General features: G+C 36.8%; 1 protein-coding gene across 2 annotated transcripts in view; it reads right to left on the reverse strand.

Annotated features, from left to right (window-relative positions):
• LOC109419481 (group 3 secretory phospholipase A2) overlaps window positions 1-21,265 on the reverse strand; it is an 89,073-nt gene that overhangs the window by 14,404 nt on the left and 53,404 nt on the right. For both annotated transcript variants that reach the window (XM_019693704.3, XM_019693703.3), the window contains exons 4-5: window positions 15,027-15,221; window positions 6,871-6,958 (exon numbers count right to left, since the gene is read on the reverse strand). In XM_019693704.3, the coding sequence (XP_019549249.1) occupies window positions 6,871-6,958; window positions 15,027-15,221 (283 nt within the window). The remainder of the gene's footprint in view (window positions 1-6,870; window positions 6,959-15,026; window positions 15,222-21,265) is intronic.

A 21,265-nucleotide genomic window follows, 5' to 3' on the forward strand; every position in this document is an offset into this window, starting at 1 on the left:
CATGTTCCGGGGGCGTTCCATAGAATCTCCGGGAGATTTAGGGGGTTTTGAAGGCGTTCCAGGGGTGTCTCAAGGAGTTTCAGGGGATTTCAGGAGTGTTGCAGTGGGTTTCAAGGGGTTTTAGTGGCGTTACATGTGGCTTCAGGGGGTTTCATGTGGTCCAAGGGGCGTTCCAGGGCCTCGCAGGGGGTTTCAGGAACATTCCATGGGATTCCAGGTGTTTATGAGAGGCGTTTCAGGGGTGTTTCAGGGGATTTCAGGAGCGTTCCAGAGGTATTCAAAGGAGCTTCATGGGGCTTCAGGTGCGTTCCACGGGGCTTCAGGAGGTTTCTGGGGTACCAGGGTCATTCCAGGGATGTTCCAGGGGGGCTCAGGAGGTTCAGGGGCGATCAATGGGTTTAAGAGAGTTCCAGAGGTGTTACAGAAGTGTGCCAGGGGGTTTTAGAAGGGTTCCAGGGAGTCTCAGGGTGTTCCAGAGGCATTTCAGAGGTCTTACAGGGCGTTCCAAAGAGTTTCAGAATGTTTCAGGTTTTAGGAGCGTTCCAGGGGGTTTAAATTAATTCTGGAGGCTTTCTAGAGCTGTTCTAAGGCATTCCAGGGAATTTCACTGGCTTTAAGAGCCGTTCCATGGTGTTTCTGGGGCGTTCCAAGGGTGTTCCAGGAGTGTTCACAGAGTGGATATCCCCAAGGGCGTTCCAGAGGATAAATCCCTGATATCATCTGAAACCCTGCAACGCCTTCAAACGCTTTTGGAATCCCTTTGAAATCCCCCTGAAAGTTCCTTGAAGATAAGGTGGTCCTAAAAATCGAGGATTTTAAAAACTGAAAATTTTTAAAAAATCATAATTTATGAATCAGTTAACCGAATTTTAACTTTTTGTCTGAAAGCTATTGAATTAAAGTTTTAGGATAAATACGTTGAAAAGATCAAATTGTGTTTATGTGCAAAATATATGCATCTACAGGTCGGACTCGATTTTTTGGAGTCGGGTTCTGAACCTTCCCAAACATATATCTAAAGAACGGAAAGCTGGACATCTTATCAAGCCGATCTTGATTAGTAATCAGTCAAAATTTCAGCTTTGCAGAGCGAGCTTTCCGTTGCTCAAATATATTTTTGAGAATCTTCAAAATTTTACTCCGGATAATCGAGTCCGACCTGTATTTTACTTTACTATTACTTTAGAGCTTTTAGTAGAACTTGTTACTTCAGACTCTAGTTTAATTTAAAAACACTTCACTAATACTTTACTTTTGCAAAAGAAAATAAAAAATGAATAACTCTTTTAAAGAAAAACTAGAAAGGACGAGCAAATTCCTTTTAATTCTACTACTGTGCTTATCTTCGGACAGATAGGCCTATTTCGTCTGTGACTTACAGACTTCTTCAGTGTCAAGTGCTCGACTGCACTTGACACTGAAGAAGTCTGTAAGTCACAGACGAAATAGGCCTATCTGTCCGAAGATAAGCACAGTAGTAGAATTAAAAGGAATTTGCTCGTCCTTTCTAGTTTTTCTTTAAAAGAGTTATTCATTTTTTATTTTCTTTTGCAAAAGTAAAGTATTAGTGAACTGTATTTTAGTTTTTTCACGTTTTTATGGATCGCAGGGGTACCCTGGTTTTATATTTTTACCAGGGTTTCAGCAAAATTTTGCTGAATTTTGTCGAGCTGAAGGTTTCAGTACACATTGTTCTGTAATTCAGCAAAATTTTGCTGATTTGTTTAGTAAACTCTGCTGATCACCAGTAACGTTTTGCTGAAATTCAGCAAACTTTGCCGAAAGTACAGCAAAAAATTTTGCTGATTCCTTCAGCTTGGCAAAATTCAGCAAAATATTTCTGAAATCGTTTGGTGTGTAACATATCAAATAGTCAGAGATTTATTTTTTGAAAATAAAGGGCCAAATTTTCCCACACAAAACATTTTTTTAAAATTTAATCCTTATAAAACTATGGATACCAAAAACACCAGGAATCACTCAAAAAGCAATAGAAGGTATAGTTATACAGGCGTACCTCGATAGTACGTACCCTCGTTAGTGCGTACCCTCGATAGTACGTACCCTCGATAGTACGTACATTTTGCCTCGATAGTACGTACACCAAAATTTATTTAATTTTTAATCTACAAAAATGGGTTCGAATCATTAGTAGACGTATAGCAGAGACTCCGATACTATGAATTTTTGTTATGCAGACTCCTATAACACGGATTTTCAGTCATGGTTTCCCAAACTGTGAGTCGCGACCCCCCAGGAGGGTCGCCGGCCTTCATCCAGGGGGTCGCGAGAGTCAATTGAATAATTTACTGAAACCAGGGCCGGATCTAAGGGGGGGGGGGGCGGTGAGGCCCGGGCCCCCACATTTTAGGGGCCCCCACAAAAACCTTTTTTGGTTGCTAACATTAGCTTTATTTTTCATATTTCTCAAGAACTGTTCGAAAATGAGGAAAAAAAGATAATTTCTCCGAGGGTTCTCCACATCCGCTCGGGCTCTGGGCCCCCACAATCCTTAATTCGGGCCTGACTGTAACAGACAACAAATGAGGGAATTTCTATGGTGGGTCGCCGAAAGCACGTCAACTGACAAAAGGGGGCCGCGCACCTAAAAAGTTTGGGGACCTATAAGCAGTTTTAAGATGTAGCGAAATGAACGACATGAACGAATACGTTTGATGTAATGATTGCAGTATTCTTTTTTCTGCCAGTCATAATATCTGGCATCATCATTCTGGCGTTACATCCCAGCTGGGGAGACTGCTTCTCAGCTTAGTGGTCTATAAACACTTGCACAGTTATTAACAAAACGCTTTCTTTACCAATAGAACGTTGTACATTGCATTACTCCTTCCAGGATTACCTTAGTAATTTTTCCTGAAACTCTTCCAGGTATTCCTAAGCTATAACTAAGTTGCTTTTTGTTTATTCAAGAAAATCCTTTAGAAACTACATGAGGATTTCCAAAAACAAAATACTCTAAAAAATCATAATGAATTCCAGGAGGATTTCCATTACAAACATCTGAAAGAATTCCAGAAGCGTCTGCAAGAATTCCTGACAAAGCTCTTGGTAGAAACCAAAAAAGAGTCCCTAGATGCTTCCTGGAAAAAGTTCTCGAAGAAATCCCGGAATCAGTTTCGAAAGAATTCCTAGAAGAAGCTCTAAGAGGAATCCCTGGCAGTCATCCAGAAGAAATTCACGGAGGAATCCTGAAAGGAATTTCCGAAAGAATCTTGGAAAAATCCCGGAAAGTTTACCTGGTAAAATTATTGTAGGAATCCCAGAAGGAATACTTAAATCAGAAGTAGCTTCCAAAAAAAAACCGGGAGAAGTTCCTGGAGGGATCTCGGAGAAGCTTTTAGAGGAATACTGAATGAAGTTCTTGTCAGGAATCTTGTAGGATTTCTGGAAGGGTTTAGAAGAAATTTCTGAAGAATTCCCAGAAGATACTTCGGGAAGAATCTCGTATGAAATTCCAGGAATAAATCCTTACGGATTGTTGCAAGGAGTTTTTGAAGGAATCTCGGTAAGAATTTCTGATACAATTTCCGAAAGAACTCATAGAGAAATTCTGGGTGAAAATGCGAGTATTTACAAGAATACCATCTGGAAGCCCAAAAAAAAAAAATAAATCGGGAGACATCCCGAAAGAAACTGTTCGGAGAATCTCGGATGAAATTCGTGGAGGATTCCGGGGGCTTTTTGAGAAATTCTCGAAGAAATCTCATGATCTCCGAACGTAAACAAAACGGCCACAAAACATCAAAACTTAGAAAAAAAATCTTTAGCAACCGCGGCTTGCATTGTCCTATAGGCTGTACCAATTCAATTGTTTCTGGGTGAATCCGAAATGTGGGATTCGGGGAAAGAAATTTCGCTTTCTCGCTTGCTTTAGGGATTTATTCAAGTTGCAAGTTTCTTTCAGTTCCGAAATTCCTCTAAGTGTTGGTTCCGAGATTTCTCCAGGAATTCTTTCTGGGATTCCTTAGGGATTCTTCCAGAGTTTCTTCTGCGATTCCTGTTGAGATTCCAGGGTCTCTTTCAGAGATTTCTCCAGAGATTCCTTCCGAAACTTTACCAAGAATTTCTTCTGTAAATCTTTCGAGACTTCCAGGAAAATAATTCTATAATATTTCTATAACAAGATATAACTGATCTAGATCAATTTAATTATATCTGGACCAGTTTGGATGGTTCTAAAAGATTATTCAAATAAAATCAATATAAGTTGCCAGAGAAGAGATGCCTCTACGAAGCACCCCCAGAGCACAAGAAGATTTTTCCAATAAAGATAGGATCCTAAGCAAGCAAAATTACGTAATTAATAAACGGACCCTTAGGCCACATGTAATTTTTTGCCAATCTTGACGTTCTAGAAATAACATTCTTTGATTTGAAAATGAAATTTGAAATAAAAATTTGTGATTCGATAGTACGTACGTTTCGATATAGGGTGTCCCAGAAAGTATGGGCACAACTTTGCAGCTCTGCCATTTGGGAATGGATGCATAAACAAACTTTATTTTCACACATATCCTGCCTTAATATATTAACATCAAATGCCAATCATTAAAATTTGCATTTAACACTTCGTTTGAAAGCGGTAGAACATTCCCTAAAAGACCTTTTAAAGCTTCTGCACAAATTGGTATATTTTTCAATAACATCGCATGACAAATTGTTTCCTACGCATGAAATTAAGCTCGATAAAAATTTCAAAAAATATTTTCGTGTATTTCCATATGCGTATCTATTATACAACCCTTAGTTTGAATTGAAAACATATACTTTTGAACCTGAAAAATAAATTTAAACACCAAAATCGAAATTTTTTAAAACCCGTTTTTCTAATAGATGAAAACAAGCTTCTAAATATATACCACAACATGCAGAAAATTACATTTTAATTTCACTATAAGTAAAATAATTGCTTCAGCTATATAAAGTGTAGATTGAATTATTTTTATTCTCGTTAAAACATGCTTAAAAACTCGAATGTCTGTGGGCATGTCTTATCCAGAAATAGAAAAGGCGAATTTTCCAGTTTTCCAAAAAATCTGAAGTACCCGTACGCACAAGCAAATCATATTTTTATAAAAAAAATCAATCAACCACCTGAGGAAACATGTTTTCAAATATGTAATGTGAAAAAAAATCGAAAAAAATGTTTCGAATTTGAATATTTGGCAAAACCATAAAAAAGTAGTTTGTGCAGAAGTTTTGAAAGATGTTTTTTCATTTTAAACATTATGCATACAAAAACCCTTTTTAATGTATAAACTCTTTACAGGTATCAATTGAAATACCTTGAATAAAAATACAAAAATATAAAAATTGTTGTTTGTTAAGAAAATGATTGTATTTTCGCTATACAAAGTTGTGCCCATACTTTCTGGGACACCCTATAGTACGTACACTAAACGAAGCGGTGGTATACGTACTATCGAGGTATGCCTGTATGATTATTTACAATATCAGCCAATTTTAGAGCAGCTAGTATTAAAATATGTACATGACTCTCTATACTCATAAAATCCTATCTCAAAAACTAAAAAACATACATCTCTGATTTATGATGTGTTACGCCAAATATATATATATATATATATATATATATATATATATATATATATATATATATATATATATATATATATATATATATAAATGAGTTTGAAGTTCCTTTGAGGCAACAAAACTCAAGAACGGATGAACCGATCAGCATGGCTCTTACACGGTTCGGTTCGTATTCGTGGTGGCTATGTTTATATGTACAAAAAGTTAAAAGAAAAGTAACCAAATTGACAAAGAACTGATTTTCCATGAGCTGGGAAGGAAATCAACACGACCGAAATGATACCTATCAATCTAAAGTGCGGTGCTATTTTCAGCTCAACAGTTGTCAAATCACACCAAGACGGCAAGACAAAGTTTGTCGGAACTGCTAGTTTCTGATAAAAATATAGTACCAAGGTACCCCTTTACTTAAACCTCCCTTTACAAACTTAAAAAATTGCATATGTTTTGTATTTGAACACAATTTGGCACCTTTTTTTCCTAAAACTAAAATTTAAAAGCTTTTAAACAAAAAAAAAGAAGTTTAAAATCGGTTAACTGGTTCAAAACTTATGATTTTTTGATTTTTTTTAGTTTTACGTTGATTATATGACCTTATATGAAAATTGGTCACCCTAATGACGAATTAAAAAAAATACGGGTCTAATTATTTTCGATTAACTACAAGCCCACCTATTTAATGGTCCACTACGATTTTCTATAGAATGACTGAATGTTGGTATATTTTTTTTTACCTGTGTACTTCTCGAACAAAAGTTATGCCTGTAGACTTTATCCACCCATTACACAATCCAATCAGTCCGACACAACAACACAACAAAAGTCGCAATCCATCAACAAGCAAGAACTGCTCTATAGATGCAATTCAACCGTAACAAACGTAAATAACCTAGATGGGTACTTCAATAAAAACCAGCTTGGTTCCTTCCCATAAGAACCTCTTCTCAATCTCTTGATTCAAGTTCGACCGACACTCAAAATGCACCCTCTTTACTTCCCACGTCATTGTAGGCAAGGACGGAGTTCCGTCGCCTCTGTGGACTAGAGCCGTTAGAGGAGAGGTTAGCCATCGATTAGGTTTCCGTTGGTTGCCTTTCCTACCACAAGCGAAACCGAAGAACACCAAGTACAAAAAGAGACATTCGCTATTGGTATCACGTGTATGGCCCCTTAACACCTGATCGTATCTTTAAAATTGATACCTATACTCTTTTTAACAGCTTGCGATGCTTTATTATACGGTTCCACGTGAGAGATAAACCGGCACTGAATGCCAAATGTGCGCATACTGACCTCTGCCAAATTGAGCATGGTCGCCTCTCGCTGAAGCAGGTCACCTGTATCACGTTGAAGAACACGGCTCCCAGGGTGTTGGCGGTTTCTGTGGAAAGTGAGAAAACGGAAATTTTAGTGTCTAATTACACTCACCTCACCACGGCACGTTTGGGCTTTAGGGCTTAAAGGTAAACTTTCCCACTCTTTTAGTTCTGTTGCAGCTGTGTCTTTCACTGTCACGCGAGCAAGTTCAACGCAAGGTCCAATCAAATTTAACTGCCCAAAATCAAGCTTTGAGCTTTACGCCAGCTTCACGATTAAGAGATATGACGCCGCCGTGCCCATGAAGATCACCCTTGTTGATTAATGGTGCTCACGGTGGAACAGACACCAGCATTATGTAGGTGCCGATGGAAACGTCGGAATTGACTAATAATGACAGTTCGTTGCAAAATTTCGGTAGCCTTTCCTGTTGACTGAAGTTTAGAGGCCTTCATGGCGCTACGCCAATGCTTGACGAAGTTCATAGGCTTGGCTGATTTATCTGATAGAGTCAACATGACCCATGAATGCAGATAAGGGCTGATATATAGTTTTATTCGACATGGGTACCAATATTTTTTTCTTTTTCTTCATGGCGTAACGACCCATTTGGGACCAAGTCTGCTTCTCAGCGAACGGCTACTTTGTAATGGCTACTTAACACTTGAACTACCAAGGGTCCAAAAAAAGTCGGAAGTCCAACTTTGACAAGGCATTTCTCGGCCGTTTTTCAACCGATTTTAAAACTTTTTTTGCGATAGAACCGGACAGGTGTCAAGATTAGCGTCCATTTTAAAGATTTTAAAATAGATGCTTCTACCCAAAGTTATTAAGCAAAAGGCACTTCCTAGTTTTTTTAAAGCGCGCACAAAAAAAAAATATGTAATTAAAATTCAGCGAGAAATCATGCACATAAAGGGAATGCTACAGTTAGTGCACTTTTACATGAGATATAATGTATAATTACATTACCATCGTGTAAATTTCCGCCAACCATCGCGTAAACCATCATGGACACCAACCGGTTACGCGTCTATAAGCGGAAATTTACACGACCGTAACTTGATTTTACATGATATCTCATGTAAATATGTACTAACTCTAGCATTCCCTTTATGTGCATGATTTTTCACTGAATTTTACATGAATATTTTTTTCTGTGCATTTTTTGCACACTTTGATCAATAAAATAAAATTTATAGCGATGACATATGGTTTTTTCGACCCTAAATCATGAGTACAGCCGGAGTGAACATGTTTATGCAAAATAAGTGATTTTTCAGTACACTGATATTTTAATTTACTGAAAAAACTCCTAAAATATTCTATTTTTCACATAAAATAAGCAATACCGTCAAACGGGGTTACTTGCAACAGCGGTGTAACTTGCAACACGATGACATACATTGAATGTGAACTTTTTTTTCATAAAAATGAAGGCTAGTATGCTCCACCATTTCGGTTAACAATATTATGTGTAATAAATTATGTGAAAAAATCAGTTTTGTTTCTTTGTTTGTTTTTCAGCTACACTGTTAAAACGGTTTGCTCATTTTATGTCATAAAAAAAGTATGAAAATCGTGCTTTACCGTTGTCCTATGGTAAGTGCGATAAGTCTGATGACCTTGCTCTCAGTTAGGGTACCTGATAGTAAACTTAGACGAACGGTTAAAGTTTGATAAACTTATCGACTAAGTAATGTAAAAAATCATAATCATATTCGACAACCACTATGGGGTAACTTGCAACAGTTGAAATTCATAAAACTTTCTATAATTTATTTTCATTTCACGATATTCCGGGTAGAAATAATCGAAATGAATCGTTTATTAAATACGTTACGTGTTCATTTTCAAATGTCAACTCAATTCAACCATTTTTTTGCACGTGAATTTCAAACATTGTTCAAGACTTCCATTTATTGAAACTTCAGTCATGTTTCACCTTGATGAAAGTTCAATTCAGTTTATGAACGTTCTAAAACAATCACCAACATCTATTCTGAACCTAGATGTAGTAAATTATTTCAATAGAATGCCCAAATTGACGGCTTTAAATTTTGTAAATAGTTGAATGGGTGTTTAAATCATGTTATTTTAGCTGAAGTAGCCAAACATCACTTCATACTGAAAATTACCTAAAGATTACTCACTTTACCTTTCCAACCAATTACATTAAGCATTGTTGATATTTTGTAACTAGTATTGAGTCATGAGATCCATAATTTTCATACAAAATAGTCAATAAACCAAAATTTAAAGCCATAACATGTAGTTTTTTGGCCTCAAATTTCCAATAGAATGTACGGGACATCATTTTTATTAAATTTTTAAGTTTTCATCACATTAATATTTTGTTTTATCAAAAAATGTACGAAAATTTCACATTTTTACACAAATAAGCCAATAAACCAAACTTAAAACTTTAAAGCAATGACATGTAATTTTTATATTTTTAATTTATCGTAGTAGTTTAGTGGATTTATATGAACAATACTAGTGATGTTTTTATAACACTCATACCTAATTTCAATCGAAATACTGAAAAAATACCGAATTTTTCACACAAAGTTGTCAACTAATAAAAATTGGAGGCAATCAATGTCACGAAATTGTTCGTAATAAAGTACTAGACTTGTTTGATAAACAACAGTGATCTTTCAATGCTACTCTTATTACATTGCACTAAAAAATACAGAAATACCATATATCTATGGAAATAACAATCTAAATTTAATGCGATAGTATATAGTTTTTTGGTCTTGAAATGTTCGTAAGAGTGTACTTAACATATTTAATAAATAATAGTGGTCGTTATACTCATACTTAACGAAACAGCTAAAAACTGAAAAATATTTTGCATTCTGAAAACATCTTTGTAGATGGATTTCTAGATCGAATTCAACTTCCCATCCATGTCTACATGGAATTTGCGGCATCGTATCAAAATCGACAGCATACAGAAAATAGCTGCTATAGTGCTAGATGTAGGAGCCCTCTTCTTGTTCCTATCTGTTTGACACTTCCTACTACAAAGAAGTAGTAGATGCTCATATTCGAAAGAAATAAACACTAGACAAACTCTTGAAAAGTAACAGAGGGGTTGGCCTCGGGCTGAAAATCTCGCAAATAAAGACACATAACCTAACCTTAACTTTGGAAAACTTGTTTTATTCATACTACAGTAAGGACCCGATTTTGTCAGCCCCATTTTGCGACAAACTTTTTGCTCTCAATATCGTACAGTCAAATTACCCTTATGTGGCCGGCAGGGTACCCGGGTACCCAGCACCCATTTAAAATACACGGTGTAGAAAAAAGCAAAAAGTTTGCCGGCCACATAACGGTTAAATTAATTTATTATTGTTTATCATCAACCTACAACTGAGATGCAGAACATAGAGGGATAAAAAGTTTGAAGAACTGTTTAAGTTTTTGCAGAGATCAAAATATGTGTTCCGAAAAGGGGCTGACAAAATCGGGTCACTAATGTAGTAAAGTTCGTAACTTTTTTTTTTATTTGTACGGGATTTCCTTTAGACCTTCCATTAACACCGGTGACCCCTAGGACTGAGAGAAACTACATCAATCTTGAAATATAGTCAGTGCTTTGGTAACGGACGGGAAGAAAGCAAATCGCATAACAGCGAAGATTTAGCATTGTTAAAATTCACAAATTAAAAGGTTGCCCTGTTCAATAAAATCCCGGTTTTCTTTGTATTTTTTCCATGTAATATATAACCTGGAACTGGTACAAAAAAAAATCAAAAATACAATTCTGCATGTTTTCGTTTTGAATTTCGGATTATTGACTATTTTGTGTGAACATTTTCTGGGCACATTTGTGATTTTTTTAGTTGAACAAAATATGAGTGTAATGATAACATCAAAATTTTATCAAATGCATGTCTGGTACATTCTAACGGAAAATTAAAAGCCAATGAAATATATGTTACTGCTTTAATTTTTTGTAAAATATGTTAAGAATGTCATAAAACGTCACTATTGTTTATCAAATACGTCCAGTATTCTTTCACGAATAATTTGAAAGCAAAAAAAAAACACATGCATGGCCATTTTTATTTGTTGACTATTTTGTGTGGAAAATGTGGTATTTTCCTAGTATTTCTAGTGAGATAAACTACGAGTGTAATATAATATCACTAGTATTATTCAAATAAACTCACTCAACTACTACGATAGCCGGGGCCCGTGGCGTAGTTGGTCACACGTTCGCTTCATATGCGGATGGCCATGGGTTTGATTCCCAGCCCCGGGTACTTGCAATTTTTCGTCAGTTGCTTTTCCCCCGAGAGCAACTGATACTGACCCTCTTCTGAGCCCCGTGGCTCAAACGGACCCGGGTACCTGGACATCGGCGAACTGCTACTCATAATGGACCCCCGATCGGACTGAAAAGGAACAACGGCCATCCATCATCATCCTTGTGCTCATCATTCTACTAGGTATAAAGTAGAAAAAGTGAAAGCAGCAGAAAGGCAACCAGTTCGATAAAGTAGAATAGAATCTAGGCGCAATCTCGATATTTTAATGGTTATTGAGACTAGGATGTTGGAACTCTGTTAGATCTTAGAACTTGTGAATATACATCTATTACTGGGGTTGACCAAATTTTAAAGTGAGGAGGGGCAGGGGGAGGGGCTCCTGCATTTTTTTATTACGTGGAAGGGCAGGGTACCCGGGTACCCACGAAATTGAAATGATCATATCTCCGTCAATTTTTCATCGATTTTGGAAATTTTTAGCTCATTCAATTCAGAAACTCATCATCTATCGGGAAAATATTTGGTTAGACCGATCTAATCATCGTGGTTTTCGGAAAATCCATATTTTTGGGAGCATGTCCTTATACCATATTGAAACCCACATTGTTAAGGCTAGGATACCTTAAAGTGTTTATGGTCAACCATGGCCTCACGGGAAGCGTGGCGTGTTCCGAAATCACAGTTTCAAAGTCAACACGTTTTATGATTCCATGCCGGTTAGATACAATATGCCAAAGCAATTTTACGATGCTTGGTACCGAAATTGCTACTAACCTTCCGAAAAACCCGTATATTGTATTGTATAAAAACACGGATCCGGAAATCCGGATTTTCCGGTACCTATGGTGATCGGACCGGTCTAACCAAATACGATCTCGATAGATAATGAGTTTCTGAGTTGAATGAGGCAAAAACTTTTAAAATCGGTGGAAAAATCGCTGAGATACGATCATTTCCATTTCGTGGGTACCCGGGTACCCTGCCGGCCTTCTACGGGTGTTTTTTTTGCTGGCCACACTACGGTTAAGAATAAAAAAAACTACTACGATAAATTCAAAATATAAAAACTACATGTCATTGATTTAAATTTTGACTTATTGGCTTTTTTGTGTAAAATGTGATATTTTCGTACATTTTTTGATAAAACAAAATATTAGTGTAATGTTAACTTCAATTTTTATCAAAATCATGTCCAAAAAACTACATGTTATGGCTTTAAATTTTGGTTTACAATCCTACAATCCTACGAACAATTTAAGACCAAAAAAACTATATATCATCGCTTTGATTTTTATTTATTGCTTATTTTATGTGAAAAATAGGGTATTTTAGAAGTTTTATCAGTAAATTAAAATATCAGTGTACTGAAAAATCACTTATTTTGCATAAACATGTTCACTCCGGCTGTACGCATGATTTAGGGTCGAAAAAAACATATGTCATCGCTTTAAATTTTATTTTATTGATCAAAGTGTGCAAAAATGCGCTTTAAAAAAACTAGGAAGTGCGTTTTGCATAATAACTTTGGTTAGAAGCATCTATTTTAAAATCTTAAAAATGGACGCTAATCTTGACACCTGTCCGGTTCCATTGCAAAAAAAAAGTTTTAAAATCGGTTGAAAACGGCCGAGAAATGCCTTGTCAAAGTTGGACTTCCGACTTTTTTTGGACCCTTGGTAGTTTTCACCCCCTCTGTAGTTTAAGTATTAAGTAACCGGTGGAATACAAGTAGCCGATAAATCCACAATATTACCTGACAGCCATTGACCATTTTGCATGTGTATATTGAGTGGCAGGTACAAAGATACTTTATGTTCACGGCGATCAAGAAAATTTCCCGGGAAAGGCCGGGAATCGAACCCATCACCCTCAGCATGATCATGCAGAATAATCTAACAAGAAACAAGAGCAAAGCATGTAGACCTTGAAGGTAAAATAGAAAATAATTTGGAAGATGTAGATAACCAAATGAATGTTGCAAAGTTATTATAGGGTATTGGTTCCCTTATTGTGCACGTGGCTCCCATTTTCATCCTACGAAAAACAAAGGATTGAAGCGCTGTTTGTTTTGTTTCTAATTTTTGTATTTTTTGTTAGAAAAGAGCACCCATGAAAACAAAAGGATCGGAATCAGTCGGTGTCGTAATCGCTTGTTTTTGAATAGGATGAATATGGGAGCGTGAGATTACTGATGGCACACGTACCCTAGTTGCTTTCTGGAGCTCTAGGAGCTGCGTAGATCATGGCAGATTTTTGGTTAAATGTTACTGTAAATTTACAACCGAATAGTCTTCGTCTTTGGAGAAGGCTGCATAATCCTTAAAACCAAACTGGATAGAAAATGTAATTCTTATCTACTACATCTTCCAAGCTTGATATTCGTACATCTTCAATTAGTTGTACATGACATGATGTAAGTATGACTGAAATTATCAGTTGAGACTAGACCTAAAAGCTACGCAAAACTGCTTGAGCATTTGCAAAATAATGTTTACTAAATTGTAAGGTTTTAGTTATTATTATGTGTATGGTATTTGAGGGCAAGATTGGTCCCATATTACTCCGTGTCGGATCGAGTAAAGGCACGAAATTGAGGTTTGAGAACTGTATTTTTGTGATGCTTCAAAGCTATAAAAGTAATCCACAATTAGGTTCATAACTGAGAGGAATTTAACTAAACTTACAAATCAGTCTGCCTATCGGTCTTCTAACTGAGATCGCGACAATCTTACTGTACACAGATAAAAATAATGAAATTTACACGTCATGTAAACTTCATTTTACTCATGTAAACTTAATGTTATGATGGTTTACATGATATATCATGTAAATTTGTGTTATATGTCATGTAAACTCTCAGAGTCATGCTGAGTTACATGACAAACAATGGAAATTTACATGATATTCCATGAACTTTACATGATATGTCATGTGAACTTCTGTGATATCCCACGCTCCAATTATGTGCATCATATGTCACAGAATTTTACATTCTTTTTTCGATTTGTGTAGTGTTGAACAACGTATGCTCTTTCCCGTGGTACAACTCCTGCTGTGTGGTGATTATTCGCACTGTTAAATGACACAAACTTAGTTGAAACAAATATTCGAGAAATGTAAGCTAATTACCACCACTCTGACTAAGCACAAATTCAATGCTCAAGCTTTTAACTATTGAGAACAAGCAAATTTGGGGAGCAACTTTTGATGCTCACTCTTCGCAACTGAACTATGGAATGAAGTAACAAACTGTGATAGCGTTGATTCTACTTAGAAATAATGAAATCAATACAATGGTTTAAAGAAAGGGAAAGAAACCCCAAGCTCCTTTTGGCTCGCTTTTATCTATATTTCGGAAGGAGTACCTCGGTGCGTTCTCGGTGCGCAAGTAGTGATCGGAAGGCAGTGCGGCTAGTTCTGCGCGCGTTGACACTCCGTGATTAAGCTTTAGAGTACTCTGGCCTATCGCAATTAATTTCAAAATGCTGCGGAGTCTCCTTTAATAGCAACTCTTAACTGACCATAGCATTATGTGCCAGATTCAGATGTCATAACAATTTGAACATTTAAGCTCACTTCAATATTTACTAAGGCACATGTATTGAAAGAAAGCGCTATCCTTGTTCAGCTGATCTTATTGAAGTACCATTTTTTACCTCTAGAGGTACTCTTCGCTCAAACGACATCAGAACAAAAACCTTTGAATTTGGGAAAAAAATCATCGCTGTTCACATGGTGCATTGAAGTGGTTAGAAACCTCGAAGCATACCTACCCAATGCACGTCATTGGGCGTCAATTGATATTTGAACGTTAAGTATTTAGCATCTAGCGTGGATCATACTAACCGGTGTTGAGATTTTGTAAACATCTTCTAAACCTTGCATCACAGTCGCAGTGTGATCTTGTGAAGGCACCTCGGTTGCACAGCCCTCGTCGGCACTCCCCCGGCAGCAGAATGTTCGGACACATGTCGTGCTCGCGGCAGCATCGATCCTCGTCGGCGTACCTGCCCACGTCTGAGTAATTAGCCGCGATACTTCCTGCAAATGGAAAATTAAACAAGAGAACGCTGATTTGATGTGATGTGTCACATAATGAACTTTATGATCTTTTTCAGCTTCGGTGGCGAATGATGTCTGGACGGGCATGGGAAATCAAGAGGCCATTGACCATATTCTTGAGGCAAACTGATACGTTTGACAATTGTTGCTATTTTATTAGTTATAAGAGGGGTACATTGAGCAACCTATGGTTCTGCATGGTTCAAATTCTACTCCACAAATGTAGTATAATCGAGTGAACTTTTGTTCCTGAACCTAAAGAATCAGTGGAGTGAAGCTCAATGTAGTACGGACCGGACATACATATAATCGCAAATTCCTGGGTTCGTCCGTCATAAAACGATAAAAACAATTTTAGCATGTGAACTGGTACTTTGATTATTTCCCGTACAAGAATGTAGAGCAGCGATGTGTCACCAAAAGATTCCGTTAATGTACATTTGTTGGTAACCGTCTATCAGGCTTTAAATTAAGCTAGATGACTTTTGTATTTTGCTAACGGGACGTTAGCAGAAGCAAGTTCATTGAACAATCTACGGACAGTTACAGTTTATAATACCTATCGCGATAATGTGTTAATCTTGCAGGTTTAGTAACAATTCGGATTGATCTCTATTGATGATTGTTTCTGTTCAAAAAAAAAATAAAACAACTCTACATAAACATTTCGAAAAAGTGAACACTTTCAAAAATCTAAAAATTGAAAATGTCACTTTGGAGTGATTTTTTTTTCTTTACAGTTAAACTATTGTATGAAATGTAAGTCGCCTTATCAACCCATCTAATTTTGGCCTTATTAATGCGAAACAAGGGCTAACATTTTGTAAAACTGGTGAATATGATACAACTCCCAAGCATAGGCGGATAACAGAATTATATCACTTTAATAATAAAACAGCGCAACATGTTTTTGTCTCAAGAGCAAACTTATGTGTCTGTGACAGATTTCGAGCCGCTGAATCCGAATCCGCGCTCAGATTTGCTCCAGAACGTCACAATTTTGAGCTATACCATAATCCGGGGTAACATTGATCAGAATTTTTGATCTTTCTTGAATAATTCTCATGTTTAAGCAAACGTTACATGTTCTATATTTTTAAAACAAATACTGGCCCTCTGAGTATGTGTTGAGCTACTCGAAAAAGAATTATAAAACTTGAAAACATATTTAAATAGGTATTTTTATCTAATTTTTTATTTTGTTGATTTGGGGTAACATTGATCATGTCATACATGAATGTTTGTCAATGTATCTCATTGCTGTGTTTCGTAAAGTTATGGAAAAATCGATTTATTTCAATGTTTATGAAATTTAATTTTCATAAATTAAAGACTGCTCAGAAAGTATGGACGCACCTAGTCTTCAGATATCTGGGCCTGGTCGATGGTTCTTGTTTCAGACTTCGTTTCTGCTGTTTCTGCTTACTATATGATCGGAAATTCAAACGTTCTTTGCCACGATTACATTGACATTCGAAATGGTAACATTTTTGGTCATAACCCTCTCTGTGTAAGTTAAACGGTTTTTTTCTCAAACGTGTTCTTCCCACAGTGCATCCTGTTTGCTGCTTATATGGTTTTCTCATTTATTCCCTCCATATTTTGCTCATTTCCTTAGTGGCATTTTAACCTCTGAACATCATTTGTGCACATTTTTTTGACGATGTTCCACTCGCTGATGGAAGAGTGAACGGTCGACGGTCGTCAGTGACAAGCAGGGCGCGGAGGCTGAAACTTGCCGCATTTCGTCGTTCCCGCGTTTTCGTATTTTTCTTTGTGTTTTTTGTTCGCACTTTGTGTAAACGATCGACGATGGCTCGGTGGCAAGAGACCACATTGCCCGCATCGTGGTGCTCGTGTTCGTCGTTATTCCGAGTTCGGAAATGCTAGTATCCAAGAGATTGTTTTTCAGTGCGTCGGGTATTCTCGCTTATGTATTTTTTTGCGGATTCTTCGATGGACGATCGGAGAATCAACGAGCGGTGTGAACGAGTGCACATTTAATATGGTTGGACCGTTTGCATGCTGAGACCAAAGCCAAACATAGAAAACCAGCTAGTCAGGATTACCCGGTGAGTTCGTTCCTTATTACTTTTTATATTTGAACATCACATATATGGGGATTTCGGAGGGGTAGCCTAAGGAAGTTAAATGAACTGGTTTCCGGGCAAATGTTCGTGGGGTGGCCAGACTTTGTCACGAGATAACAATTATCATGTTGTTTTCCGAAGGTCTCCAGTGAATTTAGCTTTCCCTGCTACAACAAACCATCAGGTAGATCATTCCGTTCCGGTATGACTCTGCAGCCATAGGTAATCCTTGCGCTGATGGTGGGTACACAATCATCATCATCATCATCATCATCATCATTTTTTTGACGATGTTCCACTGAAAGTTTAAGTATTTTGAAACAAACTGTTGGAATCGTACGAACCGCTGCATAAATGCTGATTGAATAGGTTAATAAACAGGATGCAGGATTTAAAAAAAAACTAGCCATCATTAATTTTGAAATGCCAGCATTTTCTCTTTGCGTCCATACTTTCTGGAGCAGTCTTTATATGTATATCATTTAATAGCATAATAATAACAGATAGCGATATATTATTCGATAACAGAAACTGATTCAATATAAAACGCTTGTTTGAACATTTCATGAGGTCGGTCAAGCCGATCAATGTTACCACGCTGATCAATGATACCCCGTTTTACGATACCTCAATTTATAGGGCAAAATTTGCGATTTTGGACTTTTTTGATTGCAAGCCAGTAGGCATGGAAATATTGTTTTAAGCAATCAAAAGGTAAATTTGTCAATTAATATCTTAATTAACGACTCATGCAAAACATTTCGTTTTATCAAATCAAATTCGCATTATATGTTAGTAAGTAAACTTGCATGCAACTTTTGGAGGGCGACTTGTATGGGGAATATCGTACCCGTACCTAACATAAATCGCTTAAAACTATCAAATTCGATTTATTAAAACGAAATATTTTGCATGAGTCGTTAATGTACATGTTAATTGACCATTTTACCTTTTTTGCTTAAAAAAAATATGTCGGTCCAGTTGCGTTTAGGAACCACTGTCTCAATCTCATTAGATCACAATCGTAAAGAGAGCCATCTACAATCTCTCATTCTCAGGAGAATAATGAAGATCGTTTAAGTACCCGATTTGGTAAAAAATAAAGCCAGTTCAATTCCGATCACAAAAACACATCTGTTAGTGAGATACGCCGCGCAATAAAGCGTTCTACCCAAAAACGTCGTAGTGCAGTGCTTCTTGAGGAAGAAGGTCAGTGATCGAAGGCAGAGGTCAAGGACCTCTGAAGACCCGCGTCTGGACGGACATTTCAATTTTCAGTCCACTAAGAAGTCCGTGCCAAAACAATGTTTAATGGCTTGCAGTAAAAAAAAGAGCCCAAAATTATTTTACCCAGAGCCGTAGCGTGCCGTTGTTCAGGTTAGCCCCCTGCCTTGGGGTGGGGGGGGGGGAGTTTTTATTTTCATTTCCTGAAAACAAATTAAAAATTTTAGGAAATCCCAATAAATTTCATCAGATTTTTCTTCGGAATTTCTTGCTAGGTTTTTTCCTGGACTTTTTTCGGAAACTTCTTCAGGAATCCTCTGAAAAAAACCAAATCAGAAATTCTTCTGGAGCTATATCTCGAAATATCTCGAAGAATTCCCTTAGAAGTTTCTCCTGGGAGGCTATCAGGAAGTTATCTAAGAAATTATTGAGAAATTATTTAAGAGATTCTTCCGGATGTTTTTTTGATTACCTTTCACCAAAACATAAAAAAAACTTCTGCAGATATTCTTTCAAAACATCTTATTTAAGAGATAATTTTCTTCAAGTACACCTTCAGAAATGCCTCCACAGATTCATCCAAAAATTCTTTTTGGGCTTGATACATATATTTCTCAATTCTTATTTCACTATTTTTCCTGGGTTTCTCCTGTATTCAATGAATTTCTGAAGAAATTTTATAAAGATTCCTTCAGAAATTCTTGTGGATATTCCTGAAAAAAAATCTTTAAGGATTACGGATTAGGATTATGGATCTGCTATGGATTCCTATAGAAACTCCTGCAGATTCGTTTAGAAATCTCTCCAGCGATTCCTTCATAAATGTCTCTGAGAATTCCTTCAGAAATTCTTCCAGGATATTGTTTTTAGAAAACCATCTATTGATTTTTTTTTTACAAATTCGACCAGTTTCCAAAGACTTCCTTTAGAAAATCTCTCATATCGCTTAGAAAATCTTTCAATGATCCCTTACGAAATTGGTTCATGTTCATTAGAGAATTTTTCTAGGTATTCTGTTTAAAAATCTGCCATTGGATTCCTCTAGGTATGTCTTCATAAAACCTACTAGGGAGTTATTTTAAAAAATCCTCCAGTGAGATTCCTTAAGAAACTTTTTCAGGGATTCATTCAAAAAATTCTCCTTTCAGAAATTCTTCCAATGGTTTTCCACTTACATGAAATCCTTCAGGCATTTCTTCAGGAACTGCTCCAGGAATTCTTGCAAGAATTTTTCCATAAATTCCAATGGAAATTATTGCTGATTTTTTTTCGTGTTTCCATCAGGTATACCTTCAGATCTTCCTGCAGGAATTACTACAGAGATTCTAGCACAATATCATTCAGTGATTCAGCAGGATTTTTTCTAGAGATTTCAACAAAAAGTCATATTGAGATTTCTTCAGGATTTCCTTCTGTTATTTCTCCATGACCATGATTCGTCTAATGTTTATTTTCCAAGATATATTTTGATTGAACTACAGAAGAAACCTTTCGTAAAGTTAATAGAAAATTCAATTCAATTCAATAAATCATCGGAAATTTGTAAAATAGGTCATTTGAGGATCCCTAAAAACCTCTGGAACTCTATCAAGTGAAAAAAACACAGAAAATTTAAAAAAAAAGTGGAATTTGGTTCTTCGAAACACCAATTCCAAATAAAGAAATCTTGAAAAAAGAAAATGAATGACCACATTTTTATTTGTAAATTGACAATGTTCAATTTTCGTGGGGCGCCAATCTGAATGCTTGCCAAGGGCGCCATGGGACCACGCTACGGCTCTGATTTTACCCTATAAATAGAGTTATAGCACAAAATTGTTACGTGCTGATGTAAATCTGAGCTTAGATTCGGATTCAGTGGCCCAAAATCCGTCGGAGACACATAAGTTTGCTCTTGAGACAGATCAATAGTTAATTTTTGTTTCGCAGTGTAATCTGTGTTTTCGCTATTATCATTTTGTTATTATTGTTATCACCTTTACTACCGGAGGAGTGGAATGCAAGGATAAGCTGCCCCATCCACAAGAAAGGCGACAAGCTAATGTGTGAGAACTTTCGAGCGGATTTTGAATGCCACTTACAACCCAGTCAACCAGTGATCGTATAAGATGTTGCATAAGATGTTAAAGTGGACGCGATATGCGTACATTTTACATGCGCCTAAATGGAGGCATGCACGCATATGGCCTCCACATTATCATCTTATGCAACATGTTATACGATTACTGGTTGTCTGGGAAAGTGCTATCCCTCAACAAAATCCCAGACCACCTTCCATCGTCTTTCACCTACAGTAAAAAAAATCGTGGGAAGTTAGACGGCAACGGGCCAGATCTTCATCGTAGGGCAAATCCTCCAAGAATTCCGTTAATATCAGGTTCCAACGCATCACCTCGTCATCCTCTTCATAAACCAGCATCGACCGCACAGAAAACCATGGATGAAACTTACCAGACTCATAAAAGCATCGTTAAACTATGTAAAAATTACAGATGAACTGTCTAGACTCAAGATTATTCGAATCTCGACGGGGACAGCACAAAATAATGGACTTCGCTGTCTTCTATTCAACATCGCCCTGGAAGGTGTTATGCGATGAGCCGGGCCCAACGTCGTGTTACGATCTTCAAAAAATCCGGCCAAATTGTCTGTTTTGCGGATTACATAAATATTATTGGATACTTGCAAGGTGGTAGAAGAATTCGTTTG

This window comes from Aedes albopictus, chromosome 3, assembly GCF_035046485.1.
Source record: "Aedes albopictus strain Foshan chromosome 3, AalbF5, whole genome shotgun sequence".
NCBI lineage: Eukaryota > Metazoa > Arthropoda > Insecta > Diptera > Culicidae > Aedes > Aedes albopictus.